The sequence below is a fragment of the Bombina bombina genome, chromosome 4 (genome assembly GCF_027579735.1).
Source record: "Bombina bombina isolate aBomBom1 chromosome 4, aBomBom1.pri, whole genome shotgun sequence".
NCBI classification, from domain to species: Eukaryota; Metazoa; Chordata; class Amphibia; order Anura; family Bombinatoridae; genus Bombina; species Bombina bombina.
In genome coordinates, this window is record NC_069502.1 from 474,233,271 (window position 1) to 474,253,707 (window position 20,437).

Genomic DNA, 20,437 nt, shown 5'->3' on the forward strand with positions numbered 1-20,437 from the left:
CCCATAGAAGGTGAAGAGACTGTGTGGGTTTGATTGTCCTTAGTCACAATCAGCTTAGTGGGGAATCCCCACCTATATTTGATCCCTGCTTTCCTCAGCTGAGTAGTAATTGGAGCATAGAGCTTTCGTTGTTGCAAGGTATGTGAGGAGAGGTCAGGTAGGAGTTGGATATCTTTGAGATTATCGGGCAAAGTAGGTCTGTTGTATGCTGCCTGCATCAACCGGTCTTTGAAGGTAAAGTGGTGGAAGCAGACGACCACATCTCTCGGTCTATCCGATGATACTGAACGTGGCCGGAGAGCCCTTTGGGCCCTCTCCATAGCATGCATGTTGCCCTCCAGGGGGCCCAAGTATGTGGTGAACAAAGCTGTGAGAAATTCCTGTAAACCACCCGTATTTACCATCTCAGGTATGCCTCTAAATCTTATATTGTTCCTCCTAGCTCTGTCCTCCACATCTGCCAGCTTCAGCTCCAGCTGGGAGATTTGTTCGGCTAGATTTTCTGCGTAGGCCAGGAGGTTTGAGTTATCAGTAGCCAGGTCGTCTTGTTGCCGTTCGAGGGAATCAACCCTATCTCCTATTTCTTGGATTTCCTTTTTAAATTCAGTCGAACTTCTCTGGATCTCAGCAGTGATAGATTTAGTCTGAGCTGCGAGGAGTTTCTGGAGAGTACTTTCAGTGATGTAGTGGTTGAGATGCGCAACAGACTGAGAACTTGATTGCGAACCCTCATCTTGAGATTCTGGGTCGCTAATGTCCTTGCTCACAGAGGGAGGTTTCTTGCACGGTTGAGAGAAATGGTCTAGAACAGTCTGCTTCGAAGCCGCTTGGGACTTGGTGTTTTTTCTAGCTGAGTGTGACATGATTAATAGTTAAAGGAGACCAAGGAGTTTGTCGGTATGGTGGAGACAAGGTCCTAGGTTTTATTTTTATTTCACAGGTAAGTTTGTATTTATTTTAACTAGGTAGACTAGTTAGTAAATAGTTATTAACTATTTAATAACTACCTAGTTAAAATAAATACAAACTTAACTGTGAAATAAAACCCTGCCTTACACTAAAACCTAAAATTACAAAAAATAAACACTAAAATTACTAAAAATAAAAATAACTAAATAACATAAAAAAACCCACTAAATTACAAAAAATAAGAAATTAATTAACAAAAAAAAAATAAAAAAATTACAGCTAATCTAATAGCCCTATCAAAATAAAAAAGCCCCCCCAAAAATAAAAAAACCCTAGCCTACAATAAACAACCAATGGCCCTTAAAAGGGCCTTTTGTGGGGCATTGCCCTAAAGGAATCAGCTCTTTTACCTGTAAAAAAAATACAAACACCCCCCAACAGTAAAACCCACCACCCCCACAACCAACCCCCACAAATAAAATAACTAACTAAACAAAATTAGGCTCCCCATTGCCCTGAAAAGGGCATTTGTATGGGCATTGCCTCTTTTACATGCCCAGACCCTAAACTAAAAATAAAACCCACCCAAAAAACCCTTAAATAAACCTAACACTAACCCACGACAATCCACTTACAGTTCTTGAAGTCCCGCTTGAAGGATCCATCCAGCCGGCAAGAAGTCTTCATTCAGACGGCATCTTCTATCTTCATCCATCCGGCACGGAGCGGGTCCATCCTTAAGACATCCGGCGCAGAGCATCCTCTTCATACGCTCGCCGCTGTAAACTGGAACTTCAATGCAAGGGACGTCATCCAAGATGGCATCCCTTGCATTCCTATTGGCTGAAAGACTTCAATCAGCTAATAGGATTAGAGATGCTCAAATCCTATTGGCTGATTGGATCAGCCAATAGGATTTTAGCAGCTCTAATCCTATTAGCTGATTGAAATTTTTCAGCCAATAGGAATGCAAGGGATGCCATCTTGGATGACGACACTTGCATTGAAGTTCCAGTTTTTGGCGGCAACCGTATGAAGAGGATGCTCCGCGCCGGATGTCTTCAGGACATTTAGGGCTAGATTACAAGTGGAGCGCTAAATTGCGCTAATGAAAGTGCGATATTTGCGATCAACTCATAATACCACTGCATGCAAATGTGAGCTGGTATTTGAGGTCAAGCGGAATGCAAACTCGAGCTCGCATTCACATTGAATGGAAGCTTTCCGGTCCAATAGAGTGCGCTTCCTTATTCTTCAACAGGAGCCTCATGAGACAGGACATGAGAACCTAGCGTTGGGAACGGGGTAAGTCACGCAGCGAGGGCAGCAAATTGATATATATATATATATATATATGAACATGTATATTTATGTATTTATATGTGTATATACACATTTAAATACATAAATATATATGTATATAAGCATATACAAATATATTTACAGGAAACACACAGTCCCCATAGACCATCATGTAAAGGCATTTTTCAGTGCTGTTTATTTTTTTCTAACACCACGCATCAGCCAACTTTAAGTCCCAAAAACTGCTTTGTGCAGTTATTTAAAAAAAATGCTATATTTTTTTATTTTATTATTACCAACACTACACTGCAATTTGGGGGGAAATTGGGGGAGATTTATAAAATTAACCAGAGATCGGATCTCTTTTTGGAGCGCTAATTGCTACCACAAGCTCGTTGTAGCAATAACCAGCCACTTGAAATGGCTGGTTATTTTTTGTACGCCCGTAAACAGGCAAATTTGAGCGGTAGGAGAGTGGATATTGAATTGAAATGAAAGTTAGTGATTGTTAGCCAAACTGCCCCTGGAAAATCCCATCATTAGAAGATATGACTCATGATGCATTTCTTTCAGATTTGTTCCTCCTTCAAAAACCATTTCAGGGCCTGCATGTATGAGGCACACACTAAGCAATTTCTAATTGATTAATATAATTATATAGGTCCCACAAAAAGATACACTTATTTAAAATACATATTTTCCAATTATAAGAAAATACTATATTTTATTATAATTGCATTTACCACTTTAGTAATATATGTAATATGTATTGCTGCCCTAGGTATAGGCCTAGTTTGAAATATTTTTTTATTTTTTTGAAATATTTTTATATGTAAATACATACTGATATTTCCATAAGAACAGCTATTCCTATACATGTTACAACAATAAATAATACATATACCAATGTATTTCTACATTGCAACACTTACGTTGTTTACAAGATTTAATATTTGAGCTGGGTGTAATTTTTCTCAATTTATTGACAGCCTCCAATGGTCAGATGTCCTTCATGAGCTCATGAAACAATAAACATAACTGTTGTTGCAAAATACTTTGAGGTTGCGCTACACAATGCAGTTTCCTATACTTAAAAGAGTTTAGCTGAGGTAATAATCCCTTGCTGCTTGTGAACGAAGCTAGAGAGCGCTGCTTGTGATCGATGCAATGCTCAAAAGCTTCTCCTCAGGAATATTGAATAACGTAACAGTCTACCTTGTTACTGAATTTCAGCAATCTACTTGCCTCATACTGCAAAGCCAGTCACTTTTTTACTACAGACAGCTGCAGAAAACTTACAGTTACTTCCTTATGAAATGCAGCTGTACAATCCAGTTAGTGGATAATTAAACTATTAACTCCTATATCCGCCATCAAACCCACACCGCAATTACTTATTAACTATTAACCCCTAGTCTGCCATTAACCCCCAACGCAATAAACCTATTAAATCTATTAACCCCTAAACCCCCAAAGCCCACAATGCAATAAACTTAACCCCTAACCTAACACCCCTAACCTAACACCCCCTAAATGAACCCAAATTACCTAATTTACAAAATACTAAAGTTACTATTAAATTAAAAAAACCTAACACTAAAAACACTAAACTACCCATTGCCCTGAAAAGGGCATTTGTTGGGCATTGCCCTTAAAATGTAATCAGCTCTTTACTGCCCACCCTATCTAAATAAAAAAAAAAAATCCCTTAAAAAACCCTAAGTCTAACCCTCAAGTGGTACTCACCTGTCCTGAAGTCCGACGGAGAAGGTCCTGTTCCAGGCAGTTAAGTCTTCTTACAAGCGACAACCTTTTCTTTCTTCTTCCAGGAACCAGCCGGCGCGGAGCGGAGGGCGGAGCTGAAGACCGATGACCGCGGAGCTGAAGACCGGCAACCCTGGAACTGAAGACCGCCGAGCCTGGAACTGAAGACCGGCGACCGCGGAGCCATGGAGCGTGGAGGATCCTCTTTATATGATCTCCACCGTACACTGAATAGGAATTCAAGGTACACGATTAAAAATGGCGTCCCTTGAATTCCTATTGGCTGATTTGAATTTGAAGGCTCAAATCAGCCAATAGGAATTAAAGGGATGCCATTTTAAGGGCTACTGGTAGTTTATTAGAGTAGGGGATGTTTTTATTTGGGGGGCTTTTTATTTTCATAGGGATTAGGTATAATTTTCATTTTTATTTTCTGTAATTGTGGCTTAAAGGGACAGTCTACTCCAGGATTTTGATTAGACTGTCCCTTTAATTTATACTTAGTTTATTTGTATTTTTAAAGTAGTGTTAGTTTTTTTTAATTTAATAGTAACTTTAGTATTTTGTAAATTAGGTAATTTGGGTTCATTTAGGGGGTGTTAGGTTAGGGTAGTTAGGTTTATTGCGTTGTGGGCTTCGGCGGTTTAGGGGTTAATAGTTTTATTGTGTTGTGGGTTAATGGCGGATTAGGGGTTAATAGTTTTAATGGGTTTATTGCTTTGTGGGTTAATGGCGGATTAAGGGTTAATAGTTTTAATAGGTACTTTGCGATGTTGGGGTTGGTAGATTTAGGGGTTAATAATTTAGTTATTACTTGCGGTGTGGGTTTGATGGTGTATATAGGGGTTAATAGTTTAATTAGACTTATTGCGTTGTGGGGGGTTGTCGGTCTAGGGGTTAATACATTTATTATTAGTAGAGAGAGGGAGGATTGCGGATATAGGGGGTTTTACGTGTTGGGCTTATTTTTGGGAGGCGTGTTAGACTTTTATGGGAGATTTGTTATTTTCTTTACTTTTCTTAGGAGCCAGAAGTTTCTAAAGTGCCGTAAGTCACTGGAGACTCCAGAAATTTGTATTTACGCTCATTTCTGGACATCGCTAGTTTATCCGACTTACGGCACTTTATGTACTGCCGGCGCTTTATATGTAATCGCCCAATGTGCGATGTGAAATTACGGGCGGCACGAGTTGCAGAACTTGCGCTGAAGCCTATGCCATATATGTAATCGCGCCCCTGGTCTTACTTCCCTCTATCTCCCTCTTAGCACTTATTTTTGTCAACAAAATATATGTAAGTTAGTGAAATGTATTAAAATTAACATTAAAAAATGATTGTTTTTGTGTCTGTGGTTTGCTTTATATGGTGTTGTGTGTTCTGTATGTGGCTGTATATGTACTGTTTAAAAATGTGTGTTCTTTTTCCCCCTTTTTAAGGCAGCCTTTCTGCTCTTTACTCTACAAAATCTACAACTGCACAGCTAAAATGACAGTTCTCACCATGATGTTATAGAGAGTAAAACATTATCCTCTAGGTTACAAGTGAGGCTGATATTACAAGTGGGGCGGAATTGTGATAGCGCTAGCGCAATCGACTTTAACGCTTCAATCCTTTCCGCAATCTCAGAGCTGTAGTTAATGTGAAAGTCAATCCTACAGTCACACCCATATTAACACTGTATAATAAAAATTATTTAAAAAAAAATATTGCACAAAAAAATTATAACGGCTCAAAGATTGCATATTTAGGGTGATAATAAAAAAAGGCAAGCAAAGTGCTTTAACATTCCGACACATACAGATACATTACTAAAGATGTATTTATATGTATATGAATATGTGTATATATATATATATATATATATATATATATATATATATATATATATATATATATATATATATATATATATATGTGTGTGTGTATGTATATTCATTCTTCAAGAAAGAAGAGAAAGGGGATACACTTACGTAGCCTCTTAAAAAGCCAGGGTTGAGTTTATGCACCTGAGTGGAGACAACCAAATAAATTACTAAATTGTTTGAAACAGTATTGTGTGATAAAATTATTTATTTAAATAATTTTGAGTGCTGAAATCCCTGGCTTTTTAAGAGGCTATGTAAGTGTATCCCCTTTCTCTTCTTTCTTTTTAAGAATGAATAAATGTGTTTTTTCAGGGTCTGCACCACATTATCATTAATTGAAATTCAAAAACTTTTTTTTATATATATGTATATATATATATTTATGTTGGTATATGTGTACATATATATATATACATATTAATGTATTTATATGTGTATATATGTATTTACAGTCATATATACACATATAAAAACATTAATATATACGTACGTAAAATGAAAAAAAGGGGATACCACCACTCCAGTAAATAAAAATTAACATTTATTACAAAACATTAAAAATGATATATAGGACAGCAAGCCACCTATACAAATTAGCGAGGGGGAGCACAGCACAATGGCTTACGCATGTCGGCGAACTGCCGTAGTCATAGCTGAACAAACTTTCGGTTTCAAGATACATATGACAGTATCGACACATTAAAACCATACACATTTCTTGAACTTTTTTGTAAATCACATTATATTCATTTGCCATTTAGCAGATGAAACATAATAAAACATATTTATGCAATATTCATATTTAATAAAGATTTTAACTATTTATTTACTGTAAACATTTCACATTTGTTAATGCAAATATGCCATGTTGTATGCATGATAGGTTTTTTTTACTTTCAATATTTTTTTTCTCATTGACTTCTAAGGGGAATGCGAAAAGGCTATGGAGTTTTTGCGATCTTGGGTGTTAGTTTTTATTCAAAAAAAATTTTCTCCATTGATCTCTATGGTGGAATATATGCACGCACACACGTAAACATGTTAGTTTTTTGTGGTATTTGGGTTAACGCTAGTGCAAAATATGTTTTTTTGGAGCTTTTAATATATTTAATAACCGCGCCACTTGTAATCTATCCCTATATCAATTTTGAGATTAAAGGGATAGTAAAGCCCAAATTAAACGTTCATGATTCAGACAGGGCATGCAACAACTGTCTAATTTACTTTTATCATCAAATGTGCCTTGTTCTTTTGATATTCTTAGTTGAAAGCTAAACCTAGGTAGGCTTATATGCTAATTTCTAAGCCCTTGAAGGCCACCTCTTAACTGAATGCATTTGACAGTTTTTCACAGCTAGAGGGCGTTAGTTCATGTGTTTCATATAGATAACATTGTGCTCACGCATGTGAAGTTATTTAAGAGTCAGCACTAATTGCCTGAAATGCAAGTCTGTCAAAAAGATCTGAGATAAGGAGGCAGTCAGCAGAAGCTTAGATACAAGGTATTAACAGAGGTATAAAGTATATTTATATAACAGTGTTGGTTATGCAAAACTGGGGAATGGTAAAGGGATTATCTATCTTTTTAAATAATGACATTTTTGGTGTTTATTATCCCTTTAAGTGTTCTCCCACTAATTGGTTATGTTTATGAAGGTCTTTGAAAAGCCAATGAAAGTGCACATGGAGTGCACAGAAATAACCTGTATGCATATGTTTTCACGTGTTTCCTTGCACACTTGAGTGATTCGTTAGTTGACTTTGTATATTGACTGGAATTTATCTGCAATCAATTAAAAACATATCCAAATTGCTATGTAATGGTTTCAAATTCATATTCAAACTCATTGGAATGGTAGCCATCGTTGGCAAGGCATTCTATATCAAGGCACATTAGTTCAAAAATAAAATGCTCATTTAATTGTTGGATTGCTATATCCCTTTAATTTTTATTTTATCTATTTAGGATGGAATCCCTTATGCTTGAAAAATGAGACATTGTAAATATAATTTGCACATTCTTATCCAAAATCTTTAGATACATTAAAAAACTATATTCCCTAAAAGCTCTTGTCGATCTCTCCTCAACAATATTCTATACAGCTTATTCACTATACTTCACTTTTCTCTTCATGGGAACTAGTTAGGGTGGACAGTTTGGAGATCCTACATAGTGAATTTGTAAATGGCTCCACAACTAAATATTTTTAATATACACATATCATATGTGTGTGTGAATCTGATACAAACCCTCAAAATTTTATTTGTAACAAATCATCAAAGACAAGTTATTTAACCCCTTTGCCACCAAGAATTTCAGTGAAAAACAAAAACCAAAGATTTTTTTAGCATTTTTGCTATCACTCCATTTAAACAGAAACATGGCCTTGCTTTTTTTTTACCTATCAAAACTAGATATAGTATATAAATATTATGTATTTTAGTAGGCAAACCCAAACTGATCTAGGCACATTTTGGTATATTTCATGCCAATGTTTTTGCACCAAATGCGATCGTATTTAAAAAATCATCAAAGTGATGGTAAATCCAAGCGTATAACAAACTCTAGGATTTACCATCACTAAAAATAAACATTAGCTTTAGTCATCATATACTAAACGGTGTTAAACTCACCCTATCTTTGAGGCAAGTATATATTGCTAACTCAGCAACTCCGGCATTTGTTATAAAACCTTTTTCACAAACTTTGAGTTTCCCACTGAAATTATTTACACACAACTACTGCAGTCATAAGACATAAGATAAATGGTTGTAAAAGGTTCTCTGTGGTCTTCTTTGTTCATAAATAGCAGAAATGAAGGGTTTTGCTATTCGTTTTTTGCAATTAGAAGTCTGCTAATTGCAGCTGCACACAACACACTTCTGAAAATCCAGGCAGTGAAGGCGTTAATTAGTTAGCCGGTAAGGGTAATAGTATTTTAATAAAGGGATTACCCTTCCATCTGACACTTCCCACTGCCCTGATCTCTCCTAAACAGCTCTTTCCCATCCCACTTCCACATTCCTGGCCATCATCTTTTTTCTTATTAATAAAATAAATTGTATTTATTTATTTTAGTGTAAGATCCTTCCTTACCCTCCTACCTCCCTAATCCCTCTCAAACAAACCTCCCCTTCTAATGATGACCACCATCTTAGGTGCTGGCCTCTATCTGCCAGTATCCAATTTATAGATTTATTTTTTGTTTATTTATTTATTAATTATTTTATATATTTTTCTGTAGCAGTCCAGCATCCCCCATCCACCTCTGATTATAATGTAGGCCCCCCACCCAAATTCATAATTTAATCTGTAGTGTAGCATCCCTTTCCTTCCTCTCCCATCCATACTTATTTTTCTGAAGTGTAGGGTCCCACCCCTTCCTCCCTCTAACTCCCCCCCCCCTCTACCGCTGTGCCTATCACCCACCTCCCTCCATCCCTCCCAAAACTTCTCCCAGCACAAATGGATGTGCGTAACATACAGTGACACAGACCGTGTCACTGTCTGTAATGATCAGGAATCTGCCTTCATATGGAACCAGGGCAGACAGATGCCAGCAGCTCAGACACAGCAGCTCTCAGCTGTAACTTCACAGCTGAGGCTGCTATAACTTCCTGCAGCTAAAACGTATATATACATTACGTGGTACAATGGGCAAAATGTAGTCTTTGTTTATTTTTACAATGGATGTGATTTATAAAATTCCTCTTTAATTAAAAAATGTAAAAGTTTTCTTTAGATTAGATTTGAGAGCAAAACTTTATTTTAGAACTAAATAAATATACACACCTGTAAATGCTTAGATTAGTTTCCTGTTACAAGTGATAATATTTGTTAAAGTTTATGTTTCAAAATTCTACCAACCTGAATAACGGATTTTGAAGCCTTTTTTACTAGTTGCATGATCTGTTGACCAACGGAGGAAAGCAATATTTCCTTTGCTTGTAAAATTTTGTTGACCAGTTACATTCCCACTTAAAGTTACCAAAGGAGAGCTTTGTCCAGTTGGTCCTTGAAAACAAGATAAGAATAAAGAAATCATTTAAACCCTAGTGATATGACTGTTTATATCCATTTTGCAATGTGTATTTTTTTTTTTAAATAAAAATATTCTCAATCAAGTCAAAGAAAGACAAAAATATGAAAGAATATATTACAATCTTGTTGACTTATATGGTCCCTAGAAGTGACTGAAGATGTTTTCTCAAATAAAATCATTTTAAATATAGAAACTTTGATATTTAAAAGAGCTAAGCTGAACATTAATAATTTAAGATGATGGTTTACGCACAAGCTAATCAGTGATGCAGATACTATGAAAAGAAATTCTTACTAAATTAATTTCACCTGTGACTGATGATTCAGTATTATTTTATCTGTCTGTGTAATGTATTAATATTTTTTTTAATGTCTTTATAATGGAGGAAATAAAAAATTCCTGCTAGTCATCCAAACATTACATATTTTAGGTCCTCACAAGGTGCTTAATAGTCAAGTATTAGAGCACAAAAGGAAATGCCCTGAAGTTACAAATTAAGTATGAATTTGTTTTAAGCATAAATATGTTGTTTTTTTAAAATCACATTTTACATGTGTCTAATAGATTAATATTGATCTACTTATTTACAACACCATTATTAAAACAACAAATTAATTTGTGAGTAAAGAGGCAGCACCCATTTGCTGATCTGTCAAAGATTTGAGGACCACCCAAATTAGGACCCAATCATAATCTATCTTTTGTCAGGTTTTACTTCTCAAATTCTTGTTGCCCACAAACCCAGGTTTTCAGGTGTTTCTTGGACCCAAAAATGCTCTATAAACTTGCTGAAAAAGGCTCTATTTTTACATTAAACCATAATTTTCTTGGCAATCATAATTTATTTATTTAATATTTTTCATCAGTTTTTTTTGGTACCATTTTTCACTTATTGAATAGGTATTTGATAAATATAAAACTTTTTCAACATATTTGTGAGTATACCAAGATGATTAGAATAATCCTATTTTGTGGGTTATGTGCAAGACACCCTGAAATAACCAAACAATCTATTTCAGATTTATATATTAATATATGGTCTAGATTCATTAACCTACTATTTTATAGTCCATCACAGGTGGGTGGGAAATAAATTTACATATGTATATGTATTTAATAGCCATATACATGATATCTTTTAAGTAAACAAGATCTGTAAGAAATCAAGACCACATCTAAAAATGGTATTTAGCATTTGTGTTCTTTAGGAATATTATTATTAATCAAACTTGCATTTTGGTGATTGTAATTTACAGTACTTTCATCATTTTTTTAAACTGTGTTTCTATTGGCAATCGTCAAATTAATCAGGATTTAACTGCCTTTCAGTTAAAGATGTCCCACATATTTTTTTTTTAAGAACCACTATTTACATTCTCTAGAACACAGTGTCTCTAACCGCTTATAGTAATATAATTATGAGTTTTTTAGTATTTTTTATTTTTTTTAAGCATATTAAACCTGTCAGTAAATTATTTTAAATATTTTTAAAATAATAATAATAATCTTTTTTATGCTATGTGGCAAAGACAAATCTCTTTCTGTACAGTGATATTTTGAACTATTGTAGATATTTTAATGGAGTAAACCTTGTAAATTCAGCAGTTTCACAATTCAAAGAAAACTGTTAAAAACGCATTATGGATGACTTTAAAAGTAGTTGCCACTTTACTTTTATAGAATAATTTTTCACACCATATTTCTTGATTTTGCCAAATCAGAAAATATTGTTTTGTTTTTTAAAATATTACTTTTATAAAATTGAAAGTACAAAAAAATAATATTGAGAAAATATGCTCAGTATACCCAACATGACAATATGCATATATAATTCAGATTGTTAAACATTTATCATGATGGTTTCAGAACACAAAAGGTTAATTTTACAAAGATAAATTATGATTTTTCTTAGCACACAGTTCAAAGCAATCAATCCAAATGCTTGTAATGCAATCTTCAGAGGATCCAAATTGTCATTGCATTTGTCAGTTTTGTTTCAACTGCCTGTTTCGATCCCAATAACAAGAATTTTACAACCAAAAATCATATTTTTGGCTGTTTTGCATTTGAAAACTCACTCAGGTCCATTTAGGACTGTGTTCACAAAAAACACGTCTCTGACAAATTTAGCTAAAATTATAAATGTGTTGTCAGTATCCAATTTTTGTAAAGCTTGTGATCAACTCCTTAGTATTTATTATTTTAAGACAGAAAAGCTTTTAATATAAAAACAGATTTGTAGCGTATTATTGTGCAAGGTTTAAGCACTATGAAATGTTAAAAGAACGTTATTTATAGAAAGTGTTTGATAGCAAACACATTTAACTTGTGTCCACAATGGACTGATATTTCTCTGTGCTATGTTATTATGAAATATAAAATTATTAAGGCTGTCAAGAGCCTTGAGACAGTTCCTTACTGTTAACTTAAAATGTACATGTTCAATATCATATGGGTACTATTATATCATGTGAATATATATAATATGCTGATAACAAAATTGCCAAACTTAAGAACCTGCCGCTCATGCATATTGTAATAGTATGTAACACTGAAATAAAGCTTGAAACCATTTATTTTTTACTTACCATCAAATATTTCAAGCACATCAAATTGCTTTTCACTTTGAAATGTTTCCACAAAAATAGTTATATTATAACCTTGATCCACTTTAATACTCCAAGAACATGTCTGAGAGTTTGGATAGTTCCCTGGATATCCAGGACTAAGAATTACTCCAGATGATGCTAATCGGATTTCATTTGCAGGACACTGTGCTATATAAAAAAAAAATGCCAAAATTATCTTTATAAGTAAAAATAAGATAACCTAAAAACAAGGGCATAATTAGAAATATATTTCAATTTGTGTAAACATAAGAATTTCCTTATTTATTGGTTTTAAAAAAATGCACAGAAAAACATTGGGCCAGATTATGAGTGTAGCGCAAAGTTTGTGCGCGAGCTATAAGGGATTTATCGCCGGTGTTTGCTCTTGTCGGTTTTCTGCCCATATTATGAAAGTAAACGCAATCACTTGAATGCAATAGCAATTTATGCTACAAGGATTACAGCGACTTCAGAGTTCTGGTTAACAAAAAGTGTCACAAAACACCTCAAAGATATATTACAAAATTCACTTACGAAAGTTACAAAGTCAAGGTGTTAGAAAAAAAAAGGCAGGAACACTGGCAAAGGGCTTTAACATTGAGATACATAAACATCTTAAAATATGTATTTGTGTGTGTGTTTATATATGTGTACATATGTAAACACATAAATACATATCAAAACCAATATATAATCTTGTCTGAATCACAATCAACATTAAATAAAAATCATAAGAACAGTGTGATAGTGCACAAAAAGGATATACTGTGAGAACTAAGAGTCCCAATATTATTGCTTGCAGATCCAAATGGTAAGTTGCAAATAGTGAAGTCCTGCAATATATTAATGCTTATGTATAAAAGGGTTAATGTACTCACATACTCTAGAGCTTAATATCAAGCTCTATATATAAAGGATCTTTGAGACTCCAATTGGAGACACAGAAGATATCACTAGGCTTGTTTAAAGAGAATACACCATTGCAAGAACCTCCGCTATCACGTACCGTTGCAAAGAAACAATGTCTCTGAGATGCGGCTGTTCAGAAGGTAAGTCTCAGATTGCAACTTTTGTTCCAGGGCCTAGAGATTTCTTGAAAGTTCCTCACATATATGTATGATAACTAATGTGTGCCCCCATTATGGGCTAGATTAAAGTGGCATATTTGTTTTTTTCAAATTAGCAAAAACACAGCTAGCATTAAGCTTTTTGCACTATTTGCGTTGCGCTGGTATTACAAGTACTCAAAAAAATTATTTTGCGCTAGCGTTAACTTGAATACCGTGAAAAAACTAACTTAATTTTTTGCGTGTGCGGTCAGGTGTTCCCCCATAGAGATCAATGAAGAAATGTTTAAAAAAAAAAAATCTAACACCTGAGATCGCGCAAACTCCATTGCTTTTTCGCATTCCCCATAAAAGTCAAAAGAGAAAAAAAGTGAAATATTTACAGTAAATACATAGGTAAAATCTTTATTAATTATGAATATTGCATTAATATGTTTTATCAAGTTTTTATCTGCTTAATGGTAAAGGGATATAATGGATATATATATATATATATATATATATATATATATATATATATATATATATATAGGTCTGAGGACGGGGTTAAAGTCCCCGAAACGTCACTTGATGAATAAATATATATTAATGTTTTTATATGTGTATATATGACTGTATTACAATTTCTTCCTACTTGTAATATCAGCCAAATGAAAAATGCTTGTGGAAACACTATATCACTAGCGCAAAATCATTTGCGCCTCACTTGTAATCTAGCCCTATGTTATAGATCACAATCTATTAGCTGATGCCTATTCAGCTCTTTTTGTGCAAAAAGGCCAACTTTTGATTTGACATAATTTTGTCTACTTCCCGTACCCGTGATAGGGGTTTTGGCTCCTCAATAAAAAAAGCCTTATTCTTACTATGGGGCTGAAAAGTTCTTAGTGAAAATTCTTAACACCTTTTTTAGATAGTTTATCCTTTTCAAATTTGACACCTAAAGGCACTTGATAAAGCAATGGAATTACATTTTGGACATCTTTGAAAGTATTCCAAGACTTGTTGGAAACAGTCTATTACCTTGCACATGTGCCAGACATTCTAAAATGGCCAAATTTTTGAGGTTTATTAACATAGATGGGGGCATATGTATCAATCTCCGTATGGAGATTGATGCCCCGTGTTTCTGGCGAGCCTACAGGCTCACCAGAAACTGCAGTTATGAAGTAGCGGTCACAAAGACCGCTGCTCCATAACCTGTCCGCCTGCTCTGAGCAGGAGGACAGACATCGCCGGAAATCAACCAGATCGAGTACGATCGGGTTGATTGACACCCCCCTGCTGGCGGCCCATTGGCCGCGAGTCTGCAGGGGGCGGCGTTGCTCCAGCAGCTCTTATGAGCTGCTGGTGCAATGCTGAATACAGCGAGTGTATTGCTCGCCGTATTCAGCGAGGTCTGGCGGACCTGATCCGCAGTGTCGGATCAGGTCCACCAGACCTTAATAACTAGAGGCCATGGTATCAATTCATTAAAGCTCTATTCATCACTATTGTATATATCATCTGCAGTGGAAAGGACACACATTTACATATTTTATATCTTCTGATACTGGATTTCAACATTACTAAAATTGTAAAGCGTGTACCTGCTCCTTTGCAACATGGTATCTGCATAGATGTTTAAATAAGATAGCACCTTTGTGATCGGGTTTTTATAGAAGACATGAATTAATGTATACTATGTCCAAACATGTTAATGCATTTTAAAGTACATGTGCTTAAATTATTTAATTCATGTTCACAAAGACATGATTCTTATAAAGGAGTTAAAAATGTAGTATTAATCATACCCAGTATGCCCATCATGTTAAGATACAAATGACATTCAGAAGGTTCAGCAGTTTTGCGGATGGAATCAGATTACAATAGGTTAATCTCACACATGGAATGATCATTCCCCACTGTAAACTAAAGGACTAATTAAAAAAAGCACGTTACTGTAATCTTAAGAAGGGTAAATTTTATATGTAATTTTTTTGAGTTACCTACGAGTTTCATGATAACAGGTACTTAATACACAAAAAGGCCTTTTCAGGAATGTTTATGTTGAAAAGGTGTTTATGGTTGCGGGTTTTTAACGCATGGATCTATTTTGCATTGTGTTCACCAGCAATATATTCTCCCAATTCGGCCAGAAAGAGAAAAAAAATTGTGGCAGCCAATCACAGAAAGGTTGTTACCGAAACCTATATTTGATAAAGAAGTTTGCATTTCATGGTATCAGTATATACAGGGACATATTATGTAAATACTATACTTAAGAGGGACATATTATGTGATTACTATAATGTTAAGTAAGTTACACAAGATGTTCAGTTTTTGGATAATTTAATTAATGAAGGGGAAAATTTAGTTTTGATCATTTAAAAAATCAACTGATAGAACAGAATTTCCATGCCCATTTTTTAATAGCTTACACGAATCACAGTTATTAAAAAATATATATAAATAGTTCTCCATGTATCAAGCTTTGGAGCCATTGTAGTACAGGCTCACTCATGTTACCCTGGCAACCACTAGTTACGAAGCAGAGGTTGTACTACTGCAGCTTAATAACCTCTCCATTACCTGAGAGGCGGCAAAGTTAAAATACCTCAAACATATTTGTTTAGGATGACTGACAGTTTGCACAAGAGCAAAAAAATGCCAAAACAGAAATCTCTCAAACATGGATTTGATGGTATACAGATTGGGTAAAAACATTTGAAAAGTCTTGCAATAAGGAAGATATGAATGCCAAATTGTGGTAATTCATGACTCCTATGATATTACCTCCCATCTACAGCAACCCCCTGGCATTCCTCAGGCATCCATTGGTGTCTGTATATGTGTGAGGGTTTGGGGTAAATGGAACTCTCAATGTAGGAATAGATGTACAGGAAACCAAAAGTCTTTTAAAAGGCTTTAATAAGGCAAGAAAAACAATAACTAAATATGTGTCAATATCAAGGGTTAAAAAAGAGCAGAGTCCAGGAACAGGCCTATTGTTGGGTACCGTGAGATCAGTCTGGCAACTATGTACCAAAGGGTCAAACAAGAGCAGATTACAGAAATACACCAAGATCCAGCAATGAGGTATAAAGGGGAAGGCAAGAGCAATGTCCAGCAGGTATAGGTGGACAGGCTAAAATGATACCAGATAGAAGTGAAAATAGGCTTCAGGTAAGCTGCCACTGGTACAGCAGGATATAGGAGACCCAGCGTGTGAAAGATACCCAATGGGTACTGTTAGTGAGGCTGTCATTTCAAGCCCAAAAATCCCTAATCTAAAAAAAGCCACCCCAAAAAAATAAAAAAGCATAAGACTAAGCCCCAAATAGGTACTCACCGATCGTGCCGTGGATTCTTTCACCACCCTGCCATTTTCGGAATCCACCAGGATGCAGCTTTGCTGCATCTAGGTGGATTCTTTTGGCTTCCTTGCGCAGCCAACATTCCTTTGAGGATGTGTGCGCAACTGGCGACACCGACGGATGCGTTACAAATGTGATTATAGTATAGATGCTCAAAATAATAGAAATAATTTAAATTTTAACCCCTTATTCTTCCTCACCCCCTCAAAATGCTGGCAAGTGGCGATCTGTTTCCCATGGGATTTTATGGGGAGCACTATGTTAACAAAATTTTGCAGACATTTTCAATTGTTGTGTAATTTAGGTGTTCCAAACACAGTTTCTGTGTCAGAACACTTCAAATAAATAATAAATAATATTTTCAGTGGTGAGACAAACATGGCTGACACCCTACTCGTAACCTGTACTTCAGAGATTGGAATATAACCCACCTAGGGGCTATGTATCCTAATAAAAATATAGGTTCCTCCCCTGGAACGCCTACTGCTATGTCCTACTCATACTCTAGCTATACTCCCCAGAAACACCCAGCTAATTCCCTAATACTGCCTACACATACGTCATGTGTTAGCTACACTCCCCTGAAATGCCCAGCTGACTCTCACAGACCGCTCACACCTAAGTCATGTTTTCTCTATACTCCCCCTGGAATGCCCTGCTAACTCCCACATAATGCCTACACCTACATCATGTCTGAAATCTACCTGACTAATAAAATATACAAAAAATGCATTTAATGTTAACATTGGATTTAAATTTAATACTAAAATAAACTATTAACCACTTACTCTTCCTCACCCCCAGCATAACCTACACTTTTAACCCTTAATATGCCATAACCTCAAGACCTAACCACCCCCTAACCTATTAAACCCTACACTGCTACAACCGACCCAACACGATAAGCGCACCTAATCTATTAACTCCCACATCACCACAACCCCTAATGCAATAAGCCCCCAAACCTATTGACCCCTATACCACCACATCCACCAACCACAAACTACTCCTACACTACCTAACTATCAAACACCTAACTCCCCCACTTCTAACACCTCGTAAGCTGCAAACAATAACAAAACCTAACATTACAGAAAAACAAAACAACACTTCCAAAAATAAAAAAAAACACAGTTATGCCTATACTAAAACAAAAGCCCCCTTAAAAAAACATAGCTTGTTTTCAACTAAAAACTACAAGCTCATTGTATAATAAAAGTAATGCCCACCCCCACAAAAAAAAAGACTAATCTAAAAAATAAAAAACAAAGATTGCCCTGAAAAAGGCATTTGATTGGGCATTGCCCTTAGAATGGTATTAAGAAGGGCAATGCCAACAGCTCTTTTGATGCCCTACAAAATACCTTTTCTAAAAAAAACATAATTTAAAAAAAGATTGCTCTTAAAAGGACATTTGGTAGTTCAATGCCCAAGAGTGATTTAAACTATTTTAAGGGGAAAAAAAATCAAAGCCCTATTCTAAAAAAAATCTAAAAGGGGAAAAAAAGTAAGCTTACAAATATAAAGGCCCACCCCCCAAAAAAACTAAAACTAAACTCCAAAGTTTGTACTCAACAACTTGACTCCAGTTGTGCTCCATGTCTTTCTTTATTGTGGTCCTCCGGGGTGGTCTTCTTCATGGCAGCGGTCCCCTTCTTCCATTGTCTCCCTTCTATTGGATTTTTCAACATGCGGTCCCAGCTGCACACTGCACCTTGAATGTGAGGTTACTCCTTATATAGAGGTGCCCTTGCATTTCTGTTGGATGAGTTTTTAGTTTTTAGACCAATCAACCAATAGAATTAAAGCTTTTTCTACTGGTTGATTAGACTAAGAATGAAAAAATCAGCCAATATTTCTCAAGTTTGAAGCAATACTGACCGTTTCAATGGAATTTACAGATTATATCTTGAAACACAGAATGGCTAAAAGAACAGAAATTGTTACAGAGGTCTGAGTGCAGGAAGAGAGGGGGTATCATAAAAATCATGAGGGGGGCTTAGGTGACAGAGGCACCTTGAATTCAAGCTTCAGTGTGCAGCAGGATCGATGAAAAAGGATCGGATGGAAGCGGATTGGATGGAAGACAGAAGATGGAAGAAGACAGAAGATGGAAGAAAAGAAGACCATCGCCATGAAGATTGAAATGACCACCCTAGAGGACCACCACCATGAAGAAAGAAGAGGAGCATCGCTGGAGTCAAGTTGGTAAGAACAAACTTTGGGGTTTAGTGTTAAGGATTTTTTTGGGGTGAGCATCTTTTATTTTAAAGCTTAGTTTTTATTCCCTTTTATTTATTTTTTTATTTCTTGGAGGGGAGATGTGGGGGTTACTTTTATTGTAGAATGGGGTTGTAATTTTTAGTTAAAAAAGGGCTATGTCGCTTAAGGGCAATGCCCTACAAAAAAAACCTGCTAAGGACTAGTGTTATAGTAAATTTTAGTGTTATTTTAGACATTTTAGATAGTTTTTTTTTTTTTTTACATGGGGCTTTAGTTTTAGTATAGGCATAACTGTGTTTTTTTATTTTTGGTAGTGTTTTTTTCTGTAATGTTAGGTTTTGTTATTTTTTGTAAATTAGTGTTTGTTAGGTGTGTTTGTAAATTAGTGTTTGTTAGGTGTTAGTTAGTTAAGTAGTGTAGGGGTAGTTTCTATTCAGGGGTTGTGGTGGTATAGGGTTTATTAGTTAAGGGGGTATTGGCAGTATAGGGTTAAGTAGTGTAGGGGTTATTGAAGTGGGTAATTGGTGGTATAGGGGCAATATTCAACTTCTAATTACTTGGGCACTTGTCTTGTCTAATCCTGGTAAAAAAAAACCTAAAAGTACCATTTATGCCTCAACCCTGTGTATTGGTGAGTATTAGGGACTTAGAGAGTAAAGTATCTATGTGCATGAAACTCCATTGACACTTTTATCAGTATATCCAGTTCTACCAGTGTTATCCTGAGTTGTAATCAACAGTATAGGTGTCCATGGGCCAGTGTTCACACAAACAACGGGACATATATAAAAGGGTTATACAGCTCCCCATCTGCATTGGACTTATAGCCATAGGATGACAATCCACACACTGGTTCCTTTGGACGTTCTCTAAGCATTATCTTCTCATAGGTGTGACCCTTCACCTGTACTCGAGACGTCATCGGCCAAACCAAAGTATCAGGGGAGATGTTCAGCTCATGTGAATAGCTGCTCTCATGCTCACTTAATCAACAAGTAGTATACGAACGAAGGAGCACAGGATAAGTAGATAGTTTAAGGTGAAGGCCACATAATCTGGTAGAAAAAGAGAAAATGAAATTGAAATTACCCGGGGCTATAGTCCCAAACCAAGGCATGGAGGTCTTCAGAGCCATGTAAATGAGAGACATGTGCTTCCATTGATTTAATGTATCGCAAGGTGTCCACAACTTGTTCCCAAAGTGGAGAGGCCGACTGAAGCCACATTTTGGCAATGGACAATTTAATTGCCAGAAATAAGTAAATGCAGAACAATTTTTGCGACATGTGTAAATTTGTA

The 20,437-nt window shown here is 35.6% G+C and overlaps 1 protein-coding gene across 1 annotated transcript in view; it reads right to left on the bottom strand.

Moving 5' to 3' along the window:
- Positions 1-20,437, bottom strand: part of CSMD1 (CUB and Sushi multiple domains 1) — a 3,127,153-nt gene that overhangs the window by 366,939 nt on the left and 2,739,777 nt on the right. The window contains 2 exon segments of the mRNA XM_053711946.1: positions 9,709-9,855; positions 12,472-12,660. Of these exon segments, the coding sequence (XP_053567921.1) occupies positions 9,709-9,855; positions 12,472-12,660 (336 nt within the window).